General features: G+C 37.7%; 2 protein-coding genes and 1 long non-coding RNA gene across 5 annotated transcripts; 1 reads left to right on the top strand and 2 right to left on the bottom strand.

Annotated features, from left to right (window-relative positions):
- Positions 1–86: 86 nt before the first annotated feature.
- LOC127807879 (uncharacterized) lies at positions 87–11775 on the bottom strand. 3 transcript variants are annotated; one of them, XR_008024821.1, is made up of 4 exons: positions 11359–11775; positions 11008–11205; positions 1291–6468; positions 87–1217 (listed from the first exon to the last, which is right to left on the bottom strand). It is a non-coding gene; the product is annotated as an uncharacterized LOC127807879 (long non-coding RNA). The 3 variants fall into 3 exon arrangements; XR_008024823.1 differs by having other exon boundaries at positions 419–1217; positions 1291–1510; positions 10992–11205; XR_008024822.1 differs by having other exon boundaries at positions 427–1217; positions 1291–1510.
- A 683-nt stretch (positions 11776–12458) lies between these two features.
- Positions 12459–18983, top strand: LOC127808216 (derlin-2). The gene is made up of 6 exons (XM_052346645.1): positions 12459–12749; positions 15105–15204; positions 16783–16997; positions 17086–17169; positions 17612–17665; positions 18429–18983. The coding sequence occupies exons 1-6, from the start codon at positions 12651–12653 to the stop codon at positions 18603–18605; spliced, it is 729 nt and encodes a 242-aa protein (XP_052202605.1). The 5' UTR covers positions 12459–12650; the 3' UTR covers positions 18606–18983.
- A 251-nt stretch (positions 18984–19234) lies between these two features.
- Positions 19235–25847, bottom strand: LOC127808215 (tobamovirus multiplication protein 1-like). Its single transcript, XM_052346644.1, has 11 exons — positions 25516–25847; positions 24056–24146; positions 23857–23909; positions 22822–22914; positions 22604–22675; positions 22387–22459; positions 22232–22277; positions 22034–22097; positions 20754–20807; positions 19709–19786; positions 19235–19610 (listed from the first exon to the last, which is right to left on the bottom strand). The coding sequence occupies exons 1-11, from the start codon at positions 25669–25671 to the stop codon at positions 19518–19520; spliced, it is 873 nt and encodes a 290-aa protein (XP_052202604.1). The 5' UTR covers positions 25672–25847; the 3' UTR covers positions 19235–19517.
- Positions 25848–26234: the final 387 nt, after the last annotated feature.

Raw genomic sequence — 26234 nt, 5'->3', positions numbered from 1 at the left:
CAGACATGGGAATGCAGAGCCCATTTGAACGGGATGCAACTGGACCCACACAACAGTGCTTGGGCTGCAAATTGATACGCTCAGACTAGCGGCCTTCAAAATGTGAAGGCCCAGATACTTCGACCGCAATAATTTCAGGCTCGTAATATTTTCCTAAAAATTTTGCCATGCTAATGTTATTGGGACAAAAGTCAGGCCCTTGTCGCAAATTGTGTGTGCCCGTACCAATCGAATGGCCGCCAAATTTTTCAGTCCTACCGTTTAGGTCCTCGTCGATTTGGGCCTCAAATCTTGTCAGGCCCAGACATTGGGCCAGAGGAATGGGCCAATACAGCCTAATATGGCCAAGATAATCGGGCCGCAACAAATTTGCGCTCCAATAAGCAAACAATTTTTAAAAGAGGCGATCATAAATACGACCAAAAACTGCCCATGAATGGGCCAAAATATTTTCAGGCCCGTACAGCAGTCATGGGCCCGTACCGTGGGTAGAGGCATGGGCCTGTACAGCACGCAATGACCCAGATAAATGGGCCAGAAATCTTAGGGGCCACACAAATGGGCCCATACTGCAAATAATTTTTTCCAAATGCTCACAAACGGGCCTAAAAGCTCAGGCTGTTGAGTTTTGGCAGCAAGTTTTGCTAGGCCCAAACAGTAGCCCTTAACAAAGGGCCGAAGAACAGTCGATGTCTTAAAGAGTCCCAGATAAGTGCGCCGCCAAACTAGCAGGCGCAAGAATTTGGGCTGCAAATTGTCCCTGCCCAGAAGGTTGGGCCCATACAGAGAACAATGTTTTCTAAAGGCTCTGAAAAACGGTTTCAGAAAACATTTTTATATAATATGCAATCCAAAATCATAGCCAATAGTATTTCCCTGCTTTCAGGTAATCAGCCGAGTTTGATGATTATGGACGTATTAAACATTCTAATTTAACTGGGGATTATCAAGCTATGACGCTTTAGATGATTACGTGAACATGTTCCCCGTCAGGACTTCTCCAAATAATTCTTTTTCCCGGTTGCAATTTTTGAAATAATATAGACTAGTTACATTTTGTTTGAGTGAATATTTTTTAGCTTTCTGATGAGGGTATTAGCGGGTGGAGTGGAGGAAGAAACTGAGCATAGTCAACCCATCGCCTAAAAAATTGATAGTCGACTATTTCTGGAATGAAGTTGCCTGCTTTTCACTTCTGAATAAGGAAACAGCAGCTCCTGCTCAAGCCAAGACAAACATTGTTATGCACTGGTTGTACAGATTAATGCCAGAAATGTGTTGGTAAATAACCTGTGTAGCAAAGCCAGAAGGAGAACCGGATAACAAGTGGAAAGAAATGCTTGCTTCCACCACATCAACAGGTCATGCCTTGTAGCTTGCTCAAATATGAAACCAGTACAGCATATTAGACATTTCTTTTTCCTCCTAAACTTCTACAAATCAGATTTATGCCGCCAGTGAGGTCAATCCACATTTATACCACTCTTTTTTCAATATATACCCTAAGAGCCTGTAGAATCATGATGAAGATCCAAGTGAAAATAAATAAAGACCAGCAAAATAAAGCACGTTTGACTGCTTTGAGTACACAAGCGATCACTAAAAGTAAAGGCTTCACATGTGGGATGACCCTGTTAAAGACAGCAATCAAAACCACAAAGATAACCCTCATTCCTGGATATAAATTATTAAGGATATCTAATGTGAAAATGGTCGCATATGAAATATTCTTAATTTCTGCATATATTCACTTAAGCCATAGGAGTGACCGTGTACATTAAATAAAAAGGCTACAATTATAATTTCAATAGAATAATTACTAGTTTTAGAATAACTCTTTTCTAAAGTCAGGAATTAGGGTCTTCAATTTATCGTTGAACATTTAACCTATTGCAGGCCATTTAGAGAAGGAAGAGTGTTTGTCACTAGGCAGTACCAGATTAACAGTTTCACGGGACTAATAAAGCAAGTTTTGACATGTATTCCCGTCAACATCATTACCTTTATAACAAAAGGAAGATGACCAAGCAAACTTGGGTTAAGAGAATGAGCTCCCACATTTATACTGCACTTTCAGTTGGATGCTTCTCTCTAAGAGCCTACAGAATCATGATTCAAGTAACAACAATCACAAGCTAGGTGGGGTGGGCTACAAGAACTCTAGGTCTCCATCCTCCGCCAAAGCCATTACATCCTATGTCATGTCTAAAACTCAACTAACCAGATAAAATTCTCCTTGGAATTGCATTTGTTTCTATCAAATCTGGTGAATTTGAAGACCACAAACCTCTTGGTAGCATATCAAGACAACAGCCCAAGCCTGAGACTGCAAGCTTGTCATGGCCTTAGGGTAGTACTAGTATCTGAACAAACTTACACCTCCATGGCAATGCCACCAAGTAGGTGGCATTTTGACACCACGAGCTGGTCACGGCCCTAGGGCAATTCCAGTTCCTTATTCCCTAATTGCTTCCAATTTTAAAACCCAAGATCATACCTTATCTTTGCTCAGCTATGGTACAAGATCCTTGAAATCCCCATATTCTTGGTCCTCCTAACACTAGGAATGCCCCACTTCAATTTGGTGCACTCAGCCCATGGCCAGGACCAGTGCAAGACTGGGACTAGCCATGGTGCACTGCAGGGGTGCTGCAGCCTTTGCTGCACGTCCTTGTCCCTTCCAGCCATTGCCAGCTCCTTAATTCCTCTCCAAAAACCTTGGCTTTGTTGTCAGCACCTCAGTATAGCAAAAACCTGTTTCAGCCTCAAGCGGGACTGCTCTTTGGTGTTTGCACCAGCTGGGTGGCAGCAACCCACTGCTGATGGTCACATCTTTCTGTGCAGCTCCTACAGTATGCCTTTGGGTAAGAGCAGCCTGTGGCATTGCCACCGAGAGGCCTTGGAAAGTTGTACAGCTAGGTTTCCTGATAGTCCATTAGAGGTCCAAAAGCCACCCAACAAGAACCCCTACACAGGCTGGCTTATGCTCCCAGTAGAACTCATGCTGCCCTGCCTGCTGCAGCAAGCCTGGCTGCACCTTGCAGCCTCCTTCATTGGGCCTTCCCTAGCCCCAAATCAGAAGTGGTCATAGCCATCTGTTCTAGGTCAGCCATTGGGTCCTATGCATAGAGCCGACCACGATTCGAACTGAACTGGAACCGTTCCTCTAAAACCCGAACCAAAACTGTCCTCTTTATTTTGCTATAAAAATTGGAACACTGTTCTTCCATCATTAAGAGTTAAAGGTTAATCAAAACACCATTAAGAGTTAAATGGGTTTTAGCGGGATAACACAAAAGAGAAAAGTTATTTTGTTATGATTAGGAGCTCTTTTGATAACTCAAACAATGATTACAAGTGCCAATTCTCTCAACTCCTCACCCAAAATTAAACCAAAACAATAGAAATAAAAGAATGAAAAACAAGAACAGAAAAACAGAATTAAAAGAGTAAGACTGCACACAAACCAAACAATCACAAGAAACGCCAAGATTATCTTGGTTCGGATTGCACCAGTTGCAACCCTACATCCGGCCTTCAAATCTCCTCGAGAGCAGCCTTTATCTTATTCAGAAACCGATCACTACGACAGCATGAGTAATTTCTCCTATTCTCGAGTATATCCAACACTCATTCCTCAAGATTATAAAGCTATCTTACTCACTAGCCTTTCTCTTAGAATGAATATCCACTCGACACAATAGAATAAGAAATTCCCTCTCACCTGGCTACCCCTTACCCTCTATTTATAGAATAGGGCAAACATCCCAATGAGGACAGAAACATATTTACAGTTCAACCCCCCCAACTATCACTAATTACAGATTGGAATATAAACTCTTATTTAATTCTTCATTGACCCTCAAATGCATTGCTTTCACTGATCTTCTTATCTTTCGAGACAAGACTTTAACATATTTGTGTGTAATTAATTCTTGATAATATATTAATGCACTAGCGTATACCTGTGCCTAAAGGCACAGTGTAAATAATATTAAGATTAAAATACAATAATATTCACTAATATTGCAAAAAAAAATTGTAAACACTGAACAAAAAATAGAAATTAAAGTTATTATATACTTGTTAACGTTTTATAATAAAAAGAAAAAAAATTACTAAATCTATATAATAAAACACATCAGTAAGTGTTCTATAATCAGAACAAATTAATTTAAAAATTAAATATCAAATAATACATACCAACCACCACCGGGGACCCTTGCGAGTCATCTCAAATTGCCATCGCCCCCCTGCCAGCCCTCGCAAGGCCTCGCCCCCATCCGCCGTCGTCCCTCCCACCCGCCTCACGCTGTCGCACCTGCCGATGGCATAGGTGGGTGGGTGGGTTTGTGAGAGAAAGAAAGAGAGAGGCAGTGAGTGAGGGAGTAGGAGAGAGGGTGCAATAGAGGGGGAGATGGAGAGGGAGTGGGTGGTCGTCGCACCTGCCAAACCCCCACCCGTGGTCATCCCTCCTAGCCCCCCTCATCGCCATCGCACTCGTCGACCCCCCCACTCACCGTCGATCCTCCATTCCCGCCACTGCCATCGCACCACTAAAGCTGTATTGTTCATATTGGTGTATGTTGATGATATTTTTATCAAAGGGTATGATCCTATTGCTCTTAAGGCATGTATTAATGATTTGGACACTTATTTTGCCCTCAAAACCTTAGGTTAAATTATTTCCTCGATTTTGAGGCTCATAGAGATGCTAGTGGCATATATCTTACTCAATCCAAATGCACATTGGATTTGTTGAAAAAGGCGGGAATGCAAAATTGCAAGCCTTGTGAGACACTAGTGAATATGCGCATTTCATTAACTAATGAAGAAGATGATTTTTCTTATCCCTCACTCTATAGAACCATAATTAGTTCTCTTCAATACTTGACCTATACCCGACCAAATATAGCATTCGTGGTTAATAAATTGAGCCAGTTTTTGTCTTCTCCTAAGGTGCTACATTGAATGGCTTGTAAACGGTTACTTTGATATCTCAAGGGCACAATACGTCTGGGTTTGCTGTTTGCACCTATCTCTAATGAGTTGTCCCTAATAGTTTACACTAATGCAAATCATCCTGGTTGCAAAGTAACCAGGAGATCTACTAGTAGCTTATGTGTATTTCTTGGGCAAAATTCATTGGTTTGGAGTTCTAGAAAATAGTCTGTGGTGGCCCGTTTTGTGGGAGAAGCAGAGTATTGTGCAGTTGCACAAGGAGTGACTGAAATCATGTGGTTAAAATCTTTATTTTTTGAACTGGGATATCCATTAGTCCATGTTCCGATCTTATGGTGTGATAATCTAGCAGCAAAGAGTATAACAAAAAATTCGGTGTTTCATTCACATACCAAGCATATTGAAATAGATGTGCACTTTGTTTGGGAAAAGGTGGAAAATGGAGATATTGAAATTCGATATGTTCCTACTCTACATCAAGTGGCAGACATCTTTACCAAATGACTATCAAGGGACATGTTGTCATTCTCATGTAGCAAACTTGTTGAGGTTTGCCTAGAGTTTTTTGATTGGAAGATCAGTGGGAGCGTTGATGGCTATTGGTTGGAAACTATTAGACAATTAGGGTTTTTTAAGCCAAAGTGTAATTAGTGTAAACTTTGGGGGTCTAATTGTAAATTCCCTATAGCTGTTAGTTTTAAAGGGGTTATGCCTTCTCTATAAATAAGAGGGCAAGACGGCAGTCTAGGATCATCTTCTCTCTTGTCAAGTTCTCGGTTACTATTGTGAGTATTTTTGTTTTAGAGAAAGTGAGGCTTGTGTATTAAGTTCTTGAACTTTTTTAGAGTGAACAAGGGATTGTACTTGAGCGATAGGATTGAGAGAGAGCTTGGGTTTTGTACTGATAAGTTTTTTCTTAATTAAAGCTGCTCGATTGGGGTGTTGGACTGCTGGATGTAGAGCCAATTAAATTGGCTTGAACTAGGATAAATCTGTTATGTTTCCTTCATGGTTTGACCTTTTCAATTCTATTAATTTCTTTCTGTTGTTCATTTTTTCTTATTCTTATAATTACACTGCATCCGTGAGTGTTGGAGAGGGTTTATGAGAGGTTTTTCTCGCCTAAGGGTATAATCTAAAGAGTCCTAAGGTTAACAAAACTTGGACTCAAATTATCTCCAATATACTCTCATGTATCAGCAGCGTCGAACAAGACAAAGACTATCTATTCTAACTCTGAGAATGTTGAAGAGATTGATGTTGATTAGTACCATTAACTGTTGTAATTAGTTATATTGTTTGCTATGCTGTTTGTTGTATTTAGGGAAGTGTTAGTTTAAATAGCTACGTTGATTAGTCGGTTCACTGTTAAAAGATAGCTGGATATAAATAGTTCAACTATGCCTGATTTCATTTGATTAATTCATTGATCGAGGTATTTCCAGAACTTCTCTTTCTCGTTTTCTCTTTTGGTATTTTCTGCTTCTTCATTTCACATCTGAAACCCTAATCACAAAAAACAATGAAGCACCCCAATAATAAAGTCAGGTAGAGAATTTACATTTTATAGTATCATGGAATTCAAAAACTCAAGAGAGAGCAATAATACTTTTTTATATGTACTAAAAAATGTGAATGTATTGCTATTAAGTTATAAAATCAAGATAGAAACAACAACAATACTTCCATATTAACACTATGTATCATTGTTCACCCTTCCAGTAAACAAAGTACCAGTTGGTCAAGTATTTATAATAAGTCTTTAGACTCGCATCATTTATTTTCCATCCATCTAGGGATGTAAAATGTTAAAAGTTGTCTAGAGTATAGAAAAGAAGAATTAGTGAAAGCAGTATATTTTTGAGGGCCAATGAAGCTTTAAATAGAAGTTTATATCTCATGTTGTAATTAGTGATAGTTGAGGGGTTAAACTGTAAATATTTAATATTCTTCATTGGGATATCCACCCACTGTTATAAATAGAGGGCAAGGGGTAGCAGAGAGAGAAAAAGTTCCCAGTTTCTGTTTGTAACGAGTACTGTTCGCTAGAGAGATAGTTTTGTAATCTTGGGAGGCGATGTCCTGTTGTACTCGGGAATAGAAGCTGTAGAAGTTGTCTGGAGCTGTTTCAATTATTAGAAGCTGTAAAATGAAGCCTAATGTCCTTAGGAGAATTAGATAGAAAAAGGTATTCTCCTATAGAGGAGAATTGGAGTCCTAAGAAGTTGCACAAGAATCTCTTAAAGAGATGGAAGCAACCCTCAAGAATGGAGGTTATGTGGTGCATGCTTGCACTTATATGTGGATAAGTTGCAGCCACTAAAGGATAGCCTATGATAAGGTTAGGCTGTGTCATTTGTTGAGGATGACTCACAATGGTGAGCAAGGACTAAGAAAAGGTATCTAAGACTAGGGATATTAGGGGAGGGAAAAGTTTACAGGTGTAAGGAAATAGGAACCATGTTGTTTGGTAAGGCCACCAAAGTAGAAATCTCCAAAGCAGACCTTGTATATGTCAAAAGTCCATTAGAGATCAGTTTCTAGGATCTAGGGGGACCTATCTAGGCCTTGTCTCATGGTAGAGCTAGGTGAGGTGAACCTAGTGGAGATGGCATGTCCCTAAGGAATTCCCAGGCGTATATGAGCTTGCTGGAAATTGCTTCTGGTATGGAAGGTTAGGTGGAGTAGAGTTGTGGAATAGGTATGACTAGGTCTTCTAAAGCTAGGGTTCTTACCTATGTGGCAAAACTCTACCAATAAGACATAAAATTAGCTGATGCTAAGGGCAAGGGATGGAATCTGGGATGCTGGAAAATAAAACAGCATGTATAATCCTTTGGGAATGTCCTAAACTAGCCTATGAACAAGGGTATAGCATTAGGAAAATCTGGAAATTTTTTTTGATCATTCTCTTTGTGTAAACTTGGGCTGGATTATGAGAGGAAGGAAGCTAGTGTTTAAGATAGCTTTGGCTCTTGCATTGAGGGTCCTTGTGAACAGTGAGGGGAAAAGGGTGTGTGCAAGTGATCTATTGTATGGTGAAGCCCATGTTGATCAAAATCCGGGTTAAGCAAGGAAAGGGGAGGTAAATCATCTTGTAGGTAATGAGCAAGGGATTAGAAGGTCTAGTGTTGCCTAGGATGGGTAAATAGATATAGCTCAAGACAGGTACCAGTGAGGTATGGAAAGAGTTGGGTTTTTTAAGGATTCTTAGGCTCAGGTTTGAGTGCTAAGGAATAGGCTGAAAAATGGAGCCTCTTGTGTAAGAAGAGGGATGCACTCTTGTACAAATGAATGGCATGGAGCCATGTAAATTTGGGGACAATCTTGGACTTAGGTGAAAGATTCCTTAAGTTAAAAGGGGTGGAGTGCTGTGATTTGTGAAGTGTCTATTTGAGAATTAAGGAAGATGTTGGAAATGGGAAAAGTTTAGGAAAAAGGCTAGACAAATGGCCATTGGTTAGAGCAGCACATGAAGGCTTAATTTGGGTTGAATAGGTATCTTTAACAGACATGATCCATGTGGAAACTAAGGGAAAAGTGATCTTATAGTGTAGCCAAGGGATAAGAGGCTAGAGGTAAAGGTAAGTAAGGATTGGTTGCTTAGAAGGTCTCTCTAGATATGATAGTAATTCCTTAGGTAAGATATAAGATTTGAATAGTCCAAGGGGTTAAAAATGAGTGCATGAGAAAGCTGTGAGTATTTCAATGGTATGCCAAGTAAATGATAGGCAACTTCATCAGTATTTATCCAATAGGACTCTCAAGGTGTAGCTGAGAACTTAGGTCAGTGTTTGAGAGTGCAGGATAAAGGAGAAGCGGGAAATTCTAAGGCATAGAGATTGGAATAGGGAATGGACAGCTTAAGGCAGCCTAGGTTATCCAAAATCAGACATACCTTGTAAAGCTGATAGTTAGGTTTAGGTTTAAATCGAGATGTGCAGTCTTCTATTTATGAAGCAAACATAAAGGAAAAGGTAGTGATAAAGCCTAAAGACCAGTTTTGGGAAGCTAGGAATAAGTCTAGCACTGTTAAGGCCAATCCGGGTATGGTGCACTGTTGATGTGATGCTGTGTAAAAGTTTGGAACCTTTGGGATTAAGGAATAACATTGAGTATGGATTTGGTTTATGGTGGAGTGTGCCTAGATGAATAGTTATAAATTTAGGGTATATAAGTTGCATTTTGTATGCAGCAGGAACCCTAAAGGAAAGTCTAGGTAGGAGAAGTTGAAATAGCCAATGGGCAGTCCATTTGGCTTAGATTCAGTCCCACCATGGAGAGACTAATCATATTGATGTTAGGAATATATTCATTAGGAAAACCCTGAGGAGGTAGACAATCCTAATTAAAATTGCATGTATAGGTTATGCAGCTGGAAGTATGATCCAAGGTGTCCATTGTTGAAATTTACAGCATTGATTTGAATTTCTTAATGTTTGTTGCTGTGTTTTGAATGATCAGGTATGTCAAACATTCCCAGAGGTGAGCAGGTCAAATTCATCTATTGGAAGGCCAAAAGCTTTGAATGGATGAAGGTTGAAGTATACTCAAGACAATGGCGGAGAATTGTTAAAAGTTGTCTAGAGTATAGAAAAGAAGAATCAGTGAAAACAGTATATTCTTTAGGGCCAATGAAGCTTTAAATAGAAGTTTATATCTCATATTGTAATTAGTGATAGTTGAGGGGTTAAACTGTAAATATTTAATATTCTTCATTGGGATATCCGTCTGCTATTATAAATAGAGGGCAAGGGGTAGCAGAGAGAGAAAGAGTTACCAGTTTCTGTTTGTAACGAGTACTGTTTGCCAGAGAGATGGTTTTGTAATCTTGGGAGGCGATGTCTTGTTGTACTCAGGAAGAGAAGGAAGGGATCTCTGCTATATTCTGATCATTCTCTGAATAAAGAAGGCTGCTCGAGGGGGTGTTTGACTGCTGGATGTTAGAACTGGTGTAAACCAGTTCTAACCAGGATAAATTGGCTTCCATGGTTTGTTTTTCTCTTTCTTGTTTCTTATTTCTATTCTGATTTGATTGCATTTAATTTTCTGTTGTTCTGGGTTGATTTCGGGTGTGAGAATTGGCAAGAATGATCCTATTGTGCTCCTAATTTCTAACATAAAAAAACCAATGGTTCGTTTTCTCATTTGCTCATGCTTACAAGCACAATTATAGAGGTGTTTGTGCATGCAGGCACAAGCCTCAGTTATTGATCAACAGGCAATGGATGTGGCAAGGTGCTACTAGACCTTATTCAAATAAGGACAGGGTTCAAGACATATTATAAAACAAAGGTAGGATAACATCCTGGATGACATTGTCAGAAATGGTGAAAGGTTATCCATCATTTGTCTATATTGAGATACCCCCTATGACAAGATGTTTGTTTGGTCTTCAAGACAACATTCTCATATTGTTCAGTTGGTGGATGGTTCTATCTAATAGCCTACAGAATAACGATTTAAGTAACAAAGATCACAAGCCTTAATCCCACTAGGTGGGTCAGCTACATGAACTACAGACCTCCATCCTCCAGAAGGCCATCAAATCCTATGTCATGTCTAAAAGTGTCAACTAACCAGATATAATTCTCCTTCGAATTGCATTTGTTTCTAACAAATCTGGTGACCTAGAGGACCAAACAAACTTTCAGGGTACATGTCAGGACACCAGCCCAAGCCTGAGACATGTCATTGGCCCTAGTATAAAGCCTGAACTTACTTACACCTCCATAGCAATGCCCCCAAGTAGGTGGCATTTTCACACCACAAGCTGGTCAAGGCCTAGGGAAATGCCTTATTCCTTATTGTTTCCAATTTTAAAACCCAAGACCATACCTTATCTTTGCTCAGCTATGGAATAAGGCAGCCTTGAAAACCCCTTATTCCTGGTCCAATAATTTTTTAAATAGTATTATTTTAGTAAGAAAAACTTGTTAATCTGTGAGTGAATGATATGGAAGATCAAGTATTTATGACCAAATCAACAATACAAAAGATAAATAAATACATAAATAAATCACATTTACCAGAAAGCACCTCTACCTTCATCGTCTTGCACATATACAAGCCATCACACCTCGAAGTACCTTGATCAACTCCCCCTTTCTGCAATCAATATCACTAGGGACAAACACCGCACTAGATCGCTCCGAAATCCAAGGTATTCTCTCCTCCTGTGACGAACTATAGGGCGTAGCGCAGATGAGCGGCAAACCTAGTCAATGGTGCACAACAAGTACACTATATCCAAGGAGGCCAGGATTAGCCACAAGACATCAAGACAAAAAAAACATGTTAATCTGTGAGTGGATGATATACAATATCAAGTATTATGGCCAAATCAACAATACACAAGATAAAAAGTGCATAACCAAATATATAAATCACATTTACCAGAAACCACCTCTATCTGCAATCAAAAACGCACACGGTCGCTCCGAAATCCAAGGTGCTCTACTTCTGTAATGAATAATAGGTCGTGGCGCGCATGAGCGGCACACCAAGGCATTGGTGCAGACCAAGTCGATTATATCCAAGCGTACAAAGATTTGCCCCAAGACATCAACGACGAGGCCTTCCCATCAGGAAAAACCCTACTCGGGCCATTTGCCCCCCTTCTTTTGCACCCTGCCATCGTTCTCTTCCATTTCTTCTTCTTCTTCTGATCATTATGTTCCTCGAATTCATTGCTTCTCTTGCTGCGCCTCTCATTGGTGCTCTCATTCTCGCCCCTTCCGCTCTCTCTCTCTCTCCCTCTCTCTCCCCCTCCCTTCCAGAGCAATCTGAGATTGCTTAGGTTAGGGCACTCGAGCGTCGAGAGCGGCAACTAATACGCGGGATCGCGTATTAGTTGCGTGTAAACATTTGGGCCGTTGGGATTTCATCTCATGCTAGGGAGCCCAATAAACATATGAACAGCCCCCTCATTTCATTTTTTGGTGGGCCGAATTTAAAAAAAGCCCATTCCATCCCAAATTAATTATTATTAAAAATTAAAATCAAAATAAAAGTAGATTGATAAAATATAAAAACGAGTTATGAAATTGAAGGGAATTTTTTTATTTTTTTTCATATTTTTTAAAAATGATTTACTTTGAAATAAATAGACTAATATTTATTTAAATAATTTTTGTAATTTATATAAATATATATTTTAAAAGTAATTCTAATAAATAAATATACCTTGTTTTTAAGTCAGTTATATTTATTGTATTTTATTTTAAATATTTAAATAATTTTATTAATTAATTTTAATTAGTTTAAATATAGGATAATAAAATGAGGGTAGTGGGTGATTGACTTGGAATGTCACATACATGACTTTCGTTTAATTTTCAAGGCTTAATACTGCTTGTCACTGAAAGGGCATGATTGGCCATTAGCAATCACAAAAGGCACGTGATTGGCTCGTGGAGCCACGCTATTGTGTCGCGCGTGGACCAGCTGGACCGGCCACAACACACAAATCTCAGCTGGTAATTCCAAAGCTCTTTCCTTTTAGTGCTCAATTCCCCCTTCCCTCCCTCCCTCTCTCTCTCTCCCTCCCTCGCTCGATCGTAGATATATGCATCCGTGACTCAGAGCTTCGGGTAGCCATTGAATTGGTTTGTCTCTCCAAAATCTTGCTGGGGTTTGGAGGAAATTTGTTTGGGTTGTTGGGCTTTTGATTCAGCGACAGTGGAGAAATGGCGCAAGCAGTCGAAGAATGGTACAAGCAGATGCCAATCATCACCCGTTCGTATCTTACGGCTGCAACTGTTATCACCATCGTTTGCTCCCTCGATGTATTTTCCTACTTTTCCTTCTCTGGGGAATTTGTGTTTATACGCGTTTGTATAGTTCAAGTGTGTCAATTGTAAAGTTTTAATGATTTCATTGTCTGTTCCTCTGAAGTGATTATATTATACATCTAGGAGTTGTTGGCTTATTGGCTTCGGCTCATAGGTTTCTTTGTTAGGGTGAAAACTTTTGGTCTATCTGTTGGCAATTTACAGGCTTGCTGATTTCATATTTTAGTGCCTAGTGCTTCAGCTAATGTGGCAATGGTTGTTGTTGGGTTAGGCTTATCTTCAACTGGGATTATAAAATTTGGTAGTCTTAATGCAGTTAGCTATAGAGGGTTATTGGTTTCATTGGTAGTGGCCATTGGTTGTCAGCCTATCACCAAAAAGTTAACCCTTGGAGTCAAGACCAAGTAGAATATTAACATGGGAATGAGTACGAACTCCTAGTTTTAGATCATTGCGTCTTTGCTAGGCCACAAATCTCATCTTACTATAATTTTGACCTAATCCAGTTTCATGAATAGCACTGAGCTGGATATTATTTGGGTGCACCTTCCTTGTACCCATACCTGTGTCCCCTTCTTAATACCCGTTTCCATACTTACACCCAAACTCGTCAGGTAATATATTTAGTCCCCCTTACTCATACTATGTCCCCTTTTTAATACTCATGCATGTACTTATACCCATACCCATTGGGTAATATACTTACTCCCCCATCCATGCCCCCAGTGGGTACTAGGTACTTATCAGATATTCATACCCGCTCAGTTCAAATAAAAAAAATATTTTTTTATCTCCAATTCTCAATAAAAAATTGGGGTTATTTTGTTTTAAAAAGTTAGGTCTTAGGGATGTTGTTGAATGTTGATTTTTTATTTGGCTAAGTTAGATCCTAGATATGAGTTGTTGAGCGAGGGTGGTTGTGCCTAGCGACCCTAGCTGGCGTATAGTAATTAGCTTTGGCTTTGGCAAGTAGCTTGGGTTTGACCTTGTACGCATAATGCATCAGCACCATGCTAAACAAAAAATAGATATTGATTAATATATGCAGGTTTTTTGTTTTTTCATACAGAGTCAGAAAAAAGTTTAGGTCTATACCTACCCAAGATGAACTGGTTTTGTCAGTACACATTGAGTCGGGTAAAAATTGCTATACCTGTCCGCACTATTGTAGTTGAATTTGAACTTTTAGTACCAAGTTGCCAACTAATACATTTAAGACTTCCCAATAGAGAAACGATGTGGCATTAAATGGGAACAAACTTTATTCTTTTACATGTTGATGTATTTTCCAAGCTTGAAATCTCATATAAATCTTGCCACCTGCAAGACTCAAACAAACAATCTTGATGCCCACACCCACCTGATATTGGAGTTAGTTTCAATAATGCATGTAACCTCATGATTCATGAGCTCTTGCTCAAAAGTTCTTATTAAAGTTATCTTTTGGAATGGGCAAGCAATACCCAAGATCTACAAGTAGATTGCCAGTTTGGTATTGGGTTGGGACAGTAATCTTAATAGTTTTGCTTCCATTTGTCTGGGTGGAATTTGGTGAGGCTTATATTCAGCTAGGGTTTCTTTTTTTGCAAAATAGCTAGAGTTTCTATAATTTGGTAGAGTTTTAGCCTCTATGGTGGCAATTGACCTGTTTGTTTACTACTTGGAACGGTATTTTAATTAAAATTTTAGTCCCTCTGCCAGAATTGTACAAGATTGTTGATTTGACTACTTCTTTGGTTGGGGCTTTTTTAAACTAGGTTTCTATAATTTGGTGATGAATGTAGTGCCTCTATCAGCAATTTGACAATGTTATTGTTGCCATCCTTGGTACTTAGAAGTTAATCTTTTATGCTTATTGGGTTTTTGGCTAAAGCTTTTTCAGCTGAGCTTATATTTTTGTGTGGTTTGTTATTTGGTGAAAGTCTTAGTCATTCTTTTTGCAGGTGTTCATGGTTATCAGTTTCATCTTGTATTACTTGCTCAGTTCTATGCATCTGAGTACTATTGAGCTAGGCTTATTTCCAAAATTTTGGGTTTTTGTTTTTGTTGTCAAGTAACTAGTAGTGCAGCTTCTATATGGGCATTATTGGTTAGCCTAATTTTGAACAGGACTTCTATAATTTCTTGAACATATTTTACTAACAATGTGAAAAAGAAGTTTGCTTTCATTGTTATTTGGAGATTATAATTACTTAAATTTGTGTATAGATATATGCATGAGTATTTTTTTATTTTTGATTTTAACCATACAATGGGTTTGTGGAAGTTTTATCTTCTGAAACTAAACAATCATTTATCTCCTATAATTTAATCAGTGTTGATATTTAACTGTTAAAACTTTATTTGCAGATAATCTCCCCACATAACCTGTACTTGAACCCGAAGCTCGTGGTCAAGCATTACCAGATTTGGCGGCTCATCACCAATTTCCTTTATTTCCGGAAAATGGGTAATTCCTTAACTATGAGCTTCTAGGTGATCCACTCAGAATGAAATGCATTTCCTTTTTACTGGAGCTGCCTGACTCAATTCTGTATGAACTACCTTTTGAGTTTTGACATCGGTATACATTGGTTGCCTTCATTTTGGTAGTTGGTACTTTGTAGAAAATAATATGGGTTTGATCAAGGTATACCCTGGTTTAGTCATTTCAACACATAAGATTATTTATCTTATGAGATTTAGCACTCTGAAGTTTGACAATATATGGTCGTTTACCACCACACACACACACAAACACATATAAAATGGTTGAGTGAGTGGTCATTTCCATGATGAAAAATTAGTGCCTTAATTTCTGGCATGTAGGGGATTCAGTGTAGTTGTCCACATATGATTTCTCTTTATGGTTGAACCTTTTATATTTGTTATCATCTGGTTTAGTCATGATTTGATACAGAGGTTCTTGTTATCACGTTTTCTGATAATGCTACTGTCTCTGTACTATTTCATTTTTTGGTTCTGATTACCATGAGCATAACTTCAGAACTTATGCTTAATAAAAAATGCATGGGTACATGCCTGCATAACAGTTTGCATTTTTTGCTCACATCATGCACAAAAATTAGTCTGGTAAACTGTCAACTTACTCTGTGATATCGGTGTTCCACATTGAGACTGGGCTTCAACTTCATAAGCTGGAGCTGGTCATATTTGAACGTTGTTATTGTTGTTCTTCTGACACATGGAGGTAAATTTGGATCAGGGTAAAGGAGGAAAGCTCCTTCTAATCCTTACCCTGGAATGAGAAGTGGGTTAGAATTAAATACTTAATACCAAATCTGTCCATTCCCTATGAAGTATGGCTGTCGGTGTACCTGAAACACTGATTGTTTTAATATGGAACAGGAACGGGATTGTAGCATGCAGGATAACTTAAACTATGGAAAGATTGGGGTAAAACGGTAGTTGTTGGAATTTCAGAGATCTTTCTTAACAATTAGATATCCAGTGAATAACACAAAACACAATCTAGTTTATTCTTCAAAATAATTATACAAGCAAATACTTTTTGGAATAGCCATTACTTGTTTACATTTTTTCAAGCCAAACCTCTAATATCCATACATTTTTATTAATTGTACATGTATATTTCCATCCTAAGAATAAATGTGAATAACATTGGGATTGTTAGGTTCATTGAATTCACTATTTTGGAACAAAACTACCATATGTAGGTATGTGCATACCAACTTGGAATATGCTGGGGCATTTTTGGTAACATAGCACCTTTTCCATTCATCCTGTCATTTTCAAGTGATTAAGAAATGTAGCATGCACCTGTATAACAGAAAGTATGTATTTTAATTTTTCATAATTTGAGACTAACATTGGAGCTCTATCAGCCTAACATACATGCATGGGTCATAGTTGCACAGTTAACTAATTGTGTCTAACATTTGAACCTTTTTGAACTTGTTGCTATTAGCTTGTTGAAAATTTTGCAGTTTTAATTGATATCCCTGCTAATAACACATACTGTTTTTTATGGTGCTTGACCTACCAATTTGGGCTTTAATATTGGCAGACTTGGACTTCTTGTTTCACATGTTCTTTCTTGCCCGGTACTGCAAGCTTCTTGAAGAAAATTCTTTCAGGGGAAGGACTGCTGATTTCTTTTACATGCTTTTATTTGGTGCTACCGTTTTGACTGGGATTGTTCTTGTTGGGGGCATGATACCTTATTTCTCCGAGTCATTAGCAAGGATAATATTTCTCAGCAATTCATTGACATTTATGATGGTTAGTGTCCTTTCTATGCATGAAACAAGTATCTTAATAACTGTTTCAAAAGCTACTTATCCTTCCCACTGGGTCCCTCACCCTGCAGGTCTATGTGTGGAGCAAGCGAAATCCTTTCATCCACATGAGCTTCTTGGGTCTCTTTACTTTTACAGCAGCTTACCTTCCATGGGTGAGTGATCTCATTTTATAACTGACATTAAAGAAATAGGTAATTAGGTTGCATATCCATCTCCACCTTTACTTCCCATTTTCAACAACTAACCGTTCTGGCCCTTTGGCTTTTTTATGTTCCACGGGTGGTGCAATTGTTTCTTTTTTGTGATTTAAGTCATGATAGTAATGTTACCAATTTTGATCCTCTTGGGCAATTATATTGTTGGTCAACTGATTTTGCATGCCAAAGGAAATACTCTTATGGATATAACAAATTGAATCAGTTAAAAAGTCATAATGCCTTTGAAAGTTGAGATTCACATTTGAAGTGTTTAAGTTCATTCCCTTCATGCATATCTTAGATTGAATGAACTTAGGTTACTCACTGGAAGTCCCTGACTTTCTATGTTATTGTTTTCACTTTCTGTCACTCACAGTAGGAACTGTTTCTCATGCAGGTTCTTTTGGGATTCTCTGTCCTTGTTGGTGCTAGTGCATGGGTGGATCTACTGGTGTGTTTGAATTTAGCCTTTTTCTGCTCATCATCTAATATGATTTTTCCTGTGTCATAAACATGGTCAATATTTTTGGCATGACCTGATACAGTGCTTACTGATTAAATTCCACTCTGGAACTTTTATGGAACCCAGATGAGTTTTATGTTCACTTATTAGTTTTCTTTCTTGTTTTGACCTTATTTTCTTTTTCCCTTTTTTTAGATATGACATTTCAGGTGAATGTTTAGAGTCATAATAACTAGGTGAATAATAAGTGTGCAAGAATGCTAGTCTGTGCTGTATATATTTTTCCCCAAGTCTCTACCTCAAAAAAGCTGTAAAATCCCAAGGGCACTTGACTGCATTCAGTAGCCTGGCATGTCCTAAAATTGAGTATAATGGCCCTATAAAAGATATGACTATGGATAGAAATGGTTGGGAAGCTAGAATTCATGGACCTGACCCACCTAGTGAGAGTAAAGGCTTAGGACTGTTGTTTGCTCCACGTGATCCACAATTATATGCAATTAAATTATCTATCAAATCTGCTTTTGGTTCTTGCCTCTGTTTTCTTGTTTGAGATTTCCATGTGTGTATCATATATTTTAAATTGGGGCTCCTGATTCTTGAAAACTTCAAAGCTTTAGCTTGGACAGCAATCAGTCGCCTGCATTAGCAAGTGACCTATCTTTTAGTTCAGTATCTTTCCGTCACTTATTTGTCTGCTAGTTTGTGCTATATGTGTCATCTTCTAAATAATCTCTATTTTGTGGTCCAGGGAATGATTGCTGGCCATGCCTACTATTTTCTTGAAGATGTGTATCCTCGGACAACTGGTCGTCGCCCCCTTAAAACTCCATGGTTTATTAAATCACTCTTTGCAGATGATCCCGTAGTGGTTGCAAGGCCTCCAAATGTGAGATTTGCTGCCCCGCCAGTCGTGGAAGCGCAATAAAATTAACCAGATATTATTAAGACTATGAAAATGCTGATGGACTTGGTGTTGGATCTGGTTGAACAATTAGTTGGGTGCCAGATTCTTTTATAATGACATTTTGCTAGTAACGTGCTAGATATGATGGAATCATTCCTTGTTGGGTGGTTTAACTTGCATGATGTTGCTACCTGCAATAGAGGTGTGTTTGGGTAATTCAGCACTAGTTGGTGCAGGGCAGTTTTTGTTGATCTGTTATGACCAAAGCCTTTGCTGGGAAATATTTACCCATAAAATTATCTTGCTTTGTCATTCAATCATTTTGATTGGAATTGTCAACATGTTTGTGTGTACAGCTTTGAAGTTATTTTTCAATGAAGTGTCACTTTGGCAGTGTAATTTCCTTCAGCTACGTTAAGAAAAATATATTGATTGGCACACTGCAGGGCTTGAACCTTGAAGCATACTGTCATGCCCTGCTGTCCTAATGGTCCAGATCCAATCCATTGACAAGCCTAATGATGTGCTTCAAGTCCTCTCTTGTACATATGTTTTCAACATTAAATTGATTTTACCATTCAAACCTACCATGAGCAACACCACAGCACACATAAGCAGTGATTTTAGCATCCCTAAAAAAGCAGGGAAAATAAGAAAAGTAGAATTATATTTCATCGCTAAAATTTCCTTACAACCCTATCTCAGTCAAATAAAATTGCAAATGTCTACAACCCATATAACTAACAAAATCCACCAGGGATCAATATATTTGCATCAGCTCCTTTCTTAGAGCTCCATGCATTGGATGCGTGGAAAAAAAAAAAGTAGTGAATACAGGCCATACCAGGTCAATAGATTTGGTTGTCTATCTGGTTCCAATACGAAACCTCTACCAAGACTAGCGTTTAACGACGCAATCATTTATCCACAGGCTTAATAGATGGGATGATATTGCGTCGGTATACCCTTTGGAGGCAACTTACGAAAAATGTAGAGGACCAGAGATGAAGGGAGTATCTCAACCAGCTGTATATTTGAACAATTGGAAGTCAAAAGACATGGTTATGGAAAATGCAAGTCATAAAAATTATGAGGTCAAATACACACAAACTTTGAAAGAGTACCGTATAGTATATCAAGTTTAAGACTGGATGATCCAATACGTCTAGTGATGCGTCTGAATCAAAAGCAGATACAAAAACCTGCAGTTTGAAATTTGAGTGGGAGGCCCCCAAGTCGAAAAGTGAATGTATATAAGTAGAAAACAACAGGAACTGAGAAAGCAAATGGAAAAAAAACATCACAATAAACTACAATTTTCTTCTAACACTATAACAGCTGGAATTCCCTTTCATATGTTTACTTCCATGGCTAATTTGAGGACTTAGGAAATGCAAACTTCATACGCATGGTTACACAATTGGGCACCATTCAAGTGTCCACAAAAATATCCAGAAAAAAACTCAATAAATCAAAGCCTAGAGTGTAGTATCTTAAGGCCAAAGTTGGTCACTAGTCATCATTTTGATCAAATAGTAAACAATTATTTTTTCCCAGTAGATCATTAAAGATCATGTCGAAAGGCCACAACCAACTGTTTATTTGTTTCGCCAACATAAAGAAGACCACATACTCCATCACTCGCATGATAGCTTGTGTTCCATGACATGTATGCTGCGAAATGATAGGATATACCAAAAATTTGGTGGTGGGAAGAGCTGCTCCAAGATTTCACATTTACATCTTAAAGACTCTAAATTTTGAAAATGCAAAGAACTTCAGCCTTAGGTGTCCCAAATAATACGGTGACGATCAGATGTTAGGCCAAAGTTTGTTGATTAAGGTTCAACTTTCAATACCCTAAAGTTTAAATTTTACCACCTTTACACAACAATTTGATTGTAATTTCACCACAAAAACAGAAATTTCAGATTTTCTTCTTATCTGCAATCAAGTTCATGCCAAGAGCTAACAAGGACAAACCATCTGAAGGTTTATCATTATATGATCTGCATAACTCTCCAATGATTTTATAATTCCCTCCCTTCCCATCCCATGCCTTTGTTTTCATTTATGGTTTTCGACCTTTATTTTCATCCAACAGGCAGGAATATTCAAGAAAAGACAAAAAATTCAATTAATTGGTACAGAGCATAACCAGAAACCTACCACAAAGCATCTTATGAGAAAGCATGAGAAGTATATAGCAGTCACAGAGCCGACCTGCAACAATTAACACATATGAACAAGAAGCTACTTTAAAGAAATTAACCTGTCATTCATGTAATGCTTTTAGAAAATGTTACCTTTCAAGTGAATGCTTGCACACACACATGCATGTGTGCATGAGCTTGTGATCTTTTGTGTGTGTGTGTGTGTGTGTGTGTGTAAGAGAGAGAGAGAGAGAGAGAGCATCAGTATATGTAGAGCTGTTTCATCTCTCTGTAAGTGTTAAATAATTGTGAGAGAATTTTTGTTCAAGGCTGTTAGCATCATAATTGGGGTAACGGTGAATATTCAAGCTAAGTTACACATTTCTTAAGTTTGTTTTATTCAGGTAAGATAATAATCCTTGCTCTGTTCCACCAACATGTTTCTGAAGTGTAAAAACTCATGCAATAAAACCATTCATCTCCTTGACAAAATTATTGAATTTAAAAGGAATAACTAACTAAGCGATATGCTTCCATCCAGTCTGCGTATTAAGCCACGGAATATCATTATATGGGATGGCCAGTTACTAAAGGAGAGTAGTTGAATGGGACAGGTATGATAATCAGGAAAAAATTCCACATGGCACACATAAACACATAAGTGGACCTTGATATCTTGCTACTTGCTGGTACTCTGCTTTTCAAGTCTTTTTGGGTAAAAGTTCACATTTAGCCAGTACTCTGATTTAAGTGTTCTTTGGACAAAGTCCAATAGTACAAAGAAAGCAAGTTGTGACAACTTCTAATTTGAGGGAAACATGCATGCTGACAATGACATGAAGTTCATGGGAATAGTATTTGGTCTCTTCAAATTGGTTCCTTGTCTGGCAAATTCTGTCTGATTCAGGACGTGTCCTAAGTGAATAATTTATATATAAATATAGATATATGTTATATGATGTTTCATTTATATGAATAACGAAAACAAGTCTACACTATCCAAAATAATTACAATTTTAACAGGGGTCATACGTTTCTCCTCTTTGATCTTTCTATAAGTTGAAATGATTGTCAGGGTCACTGTCACTGAAGAAATGCCAAGCATGTATGCATGAGCTCTATAGAGTGCAATGAATATTAGTTACAGGTTTGCCACCGTAGATAGAGCACAGTGAAAAAGAAAATTTCAAGCAATATAGCAGGGGAAATAAAAACATTGAGCAAGATGCTCCAAACAAATCCTACCAATTATTCTCCAATATGCAGTAATCAAACTACAATTTGGGAAGCACAAACCTCAAGAAGCTTCTGTCTTCTCCCTTTCAATTCAATAGGAAAATGTCTCAGCATTAAAAATAATCTGGAAGCATTAGATAGAGCATTATATGAAAAAGTACAAGAAAAACACAATCATCACATGTCTGGATTGTCAGAATGAAGGTTACTTCAGATGCTTAAATAATGTAAGCCAATATGTATATTCAGAAGATTCACCTTCCTCCATACAGCAAGAAACCTAATGCTGCTAGAAATGATACGGCTGGGAAAAAAAAAAAAAGCAAGTGAGAAAGCAGTACTCGTGAAGGATGATTCAACAGATTTATGTTGAAGACAGTACATGCATAGAAAGCCTAGATAAGATGCCTAACCTGCAATGAATATCTTCCCAACAAGTTCTACAATACCGTTGTCATCCACCCAAAGGTAAATCCAGATACAAGCCTGACAACCAAAACCAAAATTTTAGACAGAGAAAGATGTTCATCTAGCTATAGCCAACACTTGAAATACTTGAGAAAAATGAGCACATAACATCTTATATGCAAATGGCAGCTGCGCATTACAAGGTTGGGGGGGGGAGTATACCTGTATAAAGTACATTGCACCATTTACTGAGATGTAATAAATCCAGAGCTTATCTGCTGGTAAACTTCTAGCCTGCTCATTGATAATAGCCAAAATTACATACAAATATTAAAAAGAAAAAGTACATTTGGAAGACATCATGTGCACTTAAAAGGGGGGCTAACCCTAGGGTTGTATATCAGTGTCCTAGGTATAGGTAAGGTAGAGCTTTAACTTGCCTGGTGATAAATCTCTGCCCAAAAGAGGACAAGCAGTGTGTAGGTTGAGAAAAACAGAAGTCCAGGAAGATCCAATAGCACCAAAATTAGCACCTACCCAAGATACAGCTGTCCAATGTCAGAATAAATGCCTCAAGAATTCTAGATAGCCATTATGATAAAAAAGGTAGTCTCATTTTCATCTATTCAGCTTTTTCTCAACAATAGCTCCTTCAAGTATCAACATTTTATTAAGAATGCTTATGGGCAGTAAGTTGAAGATGGCAAGTTCAGTTGTCACAGTACGTTACATGTGCAATACACTTCTACCATTTCCAATGTGATCAGCATGGGATTATCTTCTTCTTCTTCTTCTTCTTCTTTATTTTGCCTGGTCAATGTGTGATTATCTAACAGCTGATTTTGGTGAGTTTGCTTCATAGATTGATGATGAACACAAGAAAATTATAAAATGAGTCACAATATAATCATGAGAATCGTTCCTTCTACCAAGGAGCAGATTACACTTTATTAACTAAAAGAATTGCTGACGTAGATGCACTGGCTAAGCAATATCATTTCAAGCAAGAGAAACCAGAATGAATGGCCACACTTTTTAATATCTGTCTCTTCCTGTCTGTTTAAAGTTCCTTTGGAGATATGAATGTCAAAACATGAGAGAAGAGAGCAAGGAGAACGACACAATGACAAAATGCTAAATAGCAGTTAGGCCATAAGTGAAAGGTATGAAAAACACATCATTCAGCATCAAAGAACTAAATGCCCAACCAGTAATGCCTCTCTATATGAGGCCAAGGGCATATCTACCAGTGTGAAGACTGGACCTACCTAAGATTATGGAATTCTCTGAACTTCTTGCATCTTAAGCAAGAAAGGGGGCCAAATTATACGCCCCCCCCCCCCCCCCCCCCCAAAAAAAAAAAAAAAAAAACACAAATATAAATAAACAAAAGAAAGCCAAAACACCCAGTGCATTGGAAGGGTATGCAGGTATAATCTGAAATAAAATGCATTGAAGAACAGCATAAGACTTACCTTCCAATGCAAATGGAACACTTGCAAATGAAATCCAAACACAACAGAACGCACTGAAATAAAAAGCTTCACAGTTAAAGCTCTATGTAACGTCAAAGTAGAAAATAAATAACACGAATGCATTAAGGGAATAGTTTCAGAGTTAAGCCCCTATATAACATCCAAATCATGAAATAGTTACAAAGAGTCCAAGCATTACCTCCATTTACAATGAAGTTCATAAGAAGGAAAACCTTTTGTGTTGTCCAACCATACTTTGGTACTCTCAATTCAACCCTTATTAATTGAATCTGCATATGAGCATCACATGCACAAAGTTTAAATTGTAAGTTTGGATAAATAAGTACCAAGAGTCAAGACCTTCAAGTAGGCCTTCTAAGCATAGACACATCACTGTATGCAGACATCTATGATAAAAACTTAATAGGGACTACTTCTAATTAAATTGAAATAACCCTCAGACTTGCAAGTAAATCAACATAGTGATAATCCAAGAAACTAGAGTATTAACATCAAAATTCGCAATAGGAATATATTTTTAAATATATCCATATATTTGTTAATCCATCATCATGCAAAAACAATTCACGATTTCCCAAACTTCTGAATTATTGGCCAAATACAATATTGCACTACCCTTTGCCAATTCTCAAATTTTAGATTGAGAATGGAACTCCAACTATGATGTAGAACTGAACAAATGGAATGAGAAGAAATTTGGGTTGTTTATGCTGACAAGAATGTCTTAATTGAATTAATTCACTTAAAAAAGCTTGAGTTTAAATTTATGAGTACTTAGTATGCATGATTATTTTGGTAAGAGTTTATACTGAATGATGTTGAGACAACTCGAGCATATATACCACGCAAGATTTTGTGAAAGCACACACAATTAACTTGTTATTGAGTTTGGGTTACCCAATCACAAAACTAAGAACCGAAGCAAATTGGTCAATTCTTGGTTTTTATGATCAAGAGCCTAACCAACTTTTTTGTATAAGAAAACCAGGAGACTACTGCTAGTGGATTTGTGTTGTAGTTGCTTGGCTTCTTGGTCGATTGTTAGACTTCCTTTTATAGTGTAATATATTATAGGTGTTGTAGTAATATTCTAGTGAGAAGATAAATATGGATTGGTTGCCTAAAAATGTGGATTGGGTTTCTAAGCATTGCTGGATTAGCCTAGTGTATATTAGATAGTTAATTTATTGGACTGTAAGAAATTAAAATATATCATTCTTTTAAGACTGGGGATTACCTCGTAGCCTAAAAGAAGACATTGTGCACAACGCCTCAAGTCCTAATTGGCTAGTGCTAAACAGAACAGCACAATTCACACTATCTAACAGGCCCCGGAAACACCAAAGAATAGTTCTTCTCTATCCCAGTCCATGGAATCACGCGAAGATACCAATCCTGCGTTTGGTTGTCTAAAAACTGAAGCAAAGAAACCGCTCTTAGATATTCAATCCCATGTCTCAAGCCATCACTTCTAGCCTCTCCTAAGACAACTGATTAGACTTCCCGAAGCTACCTTTGAGGCTCTACCTTCCTTCAGCTCCCAAACAAATTCAAATTTTGAACTACCAAAAGCCACAGATTCAGAAATTAAAATTCAAATCTTCAATTGAGTTGCCGAATGAGTGGCGCTTACAGTACCAGGGCTACAGAAGAAACAAGGGCATAGGCGGCACAGAGAGTGAAGAAAATCCCATCCTGCCACCGAGTCGAGTCGTTGATCTCATTCCACCAGTTCGAAGCCAGACCTCCCAAATCAATGGAGGGGAAGACGAAGATCAGCGGCATTCTCGCCATATCCGGCCCCAATCTTCCGCCACCAATCACTCAGAGCCTCAGTGGCGAAGCTCCGAAAAGTGGGCAGCTTCCAAAATCAGAGGAGAGAGACAGATGTGCGAATCTTTGAATCTACCGAACGGTCTTTACAGAAGTGCTGGCGGGAAGTTACCTTTGATTGCTCCCACCAAAACTTCCACTGCTACTCCCCAAGGATCAAGATTTTTTTATTTTTTATATGTATTAACTTTTTATTTTTAATATAATTAATTAATTAATTATAAAATAAAAATTAAAAACTACAAAGTCTCATATATATATTTTGCTAAAAATTATATTTTTAATTATTTTTGTATGATCACTTAAATTTTTTATTATTTCAATTATACCTCTAAATTTATATTTTTAAATTAATTTAATTCATGTATTTTAATTTTTTTTAGTATTAATTTAAATTTTTTATTATTTTAATTATATTGATGTAATTATATTTTTAAATCAATTTAATTTTATGTTTTAAAGTATTTAAAAAATATTAAAATTAATTCATCTTATTTTATTTTTTAACATATAAGAATTAAATT

This window comes from Diospyros lotus, chromosome 8 (assembly GCF_014633365.1).
Source record: "Diospyros lotus cultivar Yz01 chromosome 8, ASM1463336v1, whole genome shotgun sequence".
NCBI lineage: Eukaryota > Viridiplantae > Streptophyta > Magnoliopsida > Ericales > Ebenaceae > Diospyros > Diospyros lotus.
The sequence above is the reverse complement of the archived record's forward strand: the minus strand, read 5'-3'. Positions and strand labels throughout refer to the sequence as shown.

What these genes read in the sequence shown, in the direction of transcription:
- LOC127808216 (XM_052346645.1), top strand. Translation starts at nt 12,651, where the DNA reads ATGGCGCAAGCAGTCGAAGAATGGTACAAGCAGATGCCAATCATCACC. An exon ending in ATTCATTGACATTTATGATG is followed by an intron (nt 16,998 to 17,085) that starts GTTAGTGTCCTT and finishes CTCACCCTGCAG; the next exon opens with GTCTATGTGTGGAGCAAGCG. An exon ending in CAGCAGCTTACCTTCCATGG is followed by an intron (nt 17,170 to 17,611) that starts GTGAGTGATCTC and finishes TTTCTCATGCAG; the next exon opens with GTTCTTTTGGGATTCTCTGT.
- LOC127808215 (XM_052346644.1), bottom strand. Translation starts at nt 25,671, where the DNA reads ATGGCGAGAATGCCGCTGATCTTCGTCTTCCCCTCCATTGATTTGGGA. An exon ending in TTCTTGCTGTATGGAGGAAG is followed by an intron (nt 22,098 to 22,231) that starts GTGAATCTTCTG and finishes TAATGCTTCCAG; the next exon opens with ATTATTTTTAATGCTGAGAC. An exon ending in GAAGACAGAAGCTTCTTGAG is followed by an intron (nt 20,808 to 22,033) that starts GTTTGTGCTTCC and finishes TAATTGTTGCAG; the next exon opens with GTCGGCTCTGTGACTGCTAT.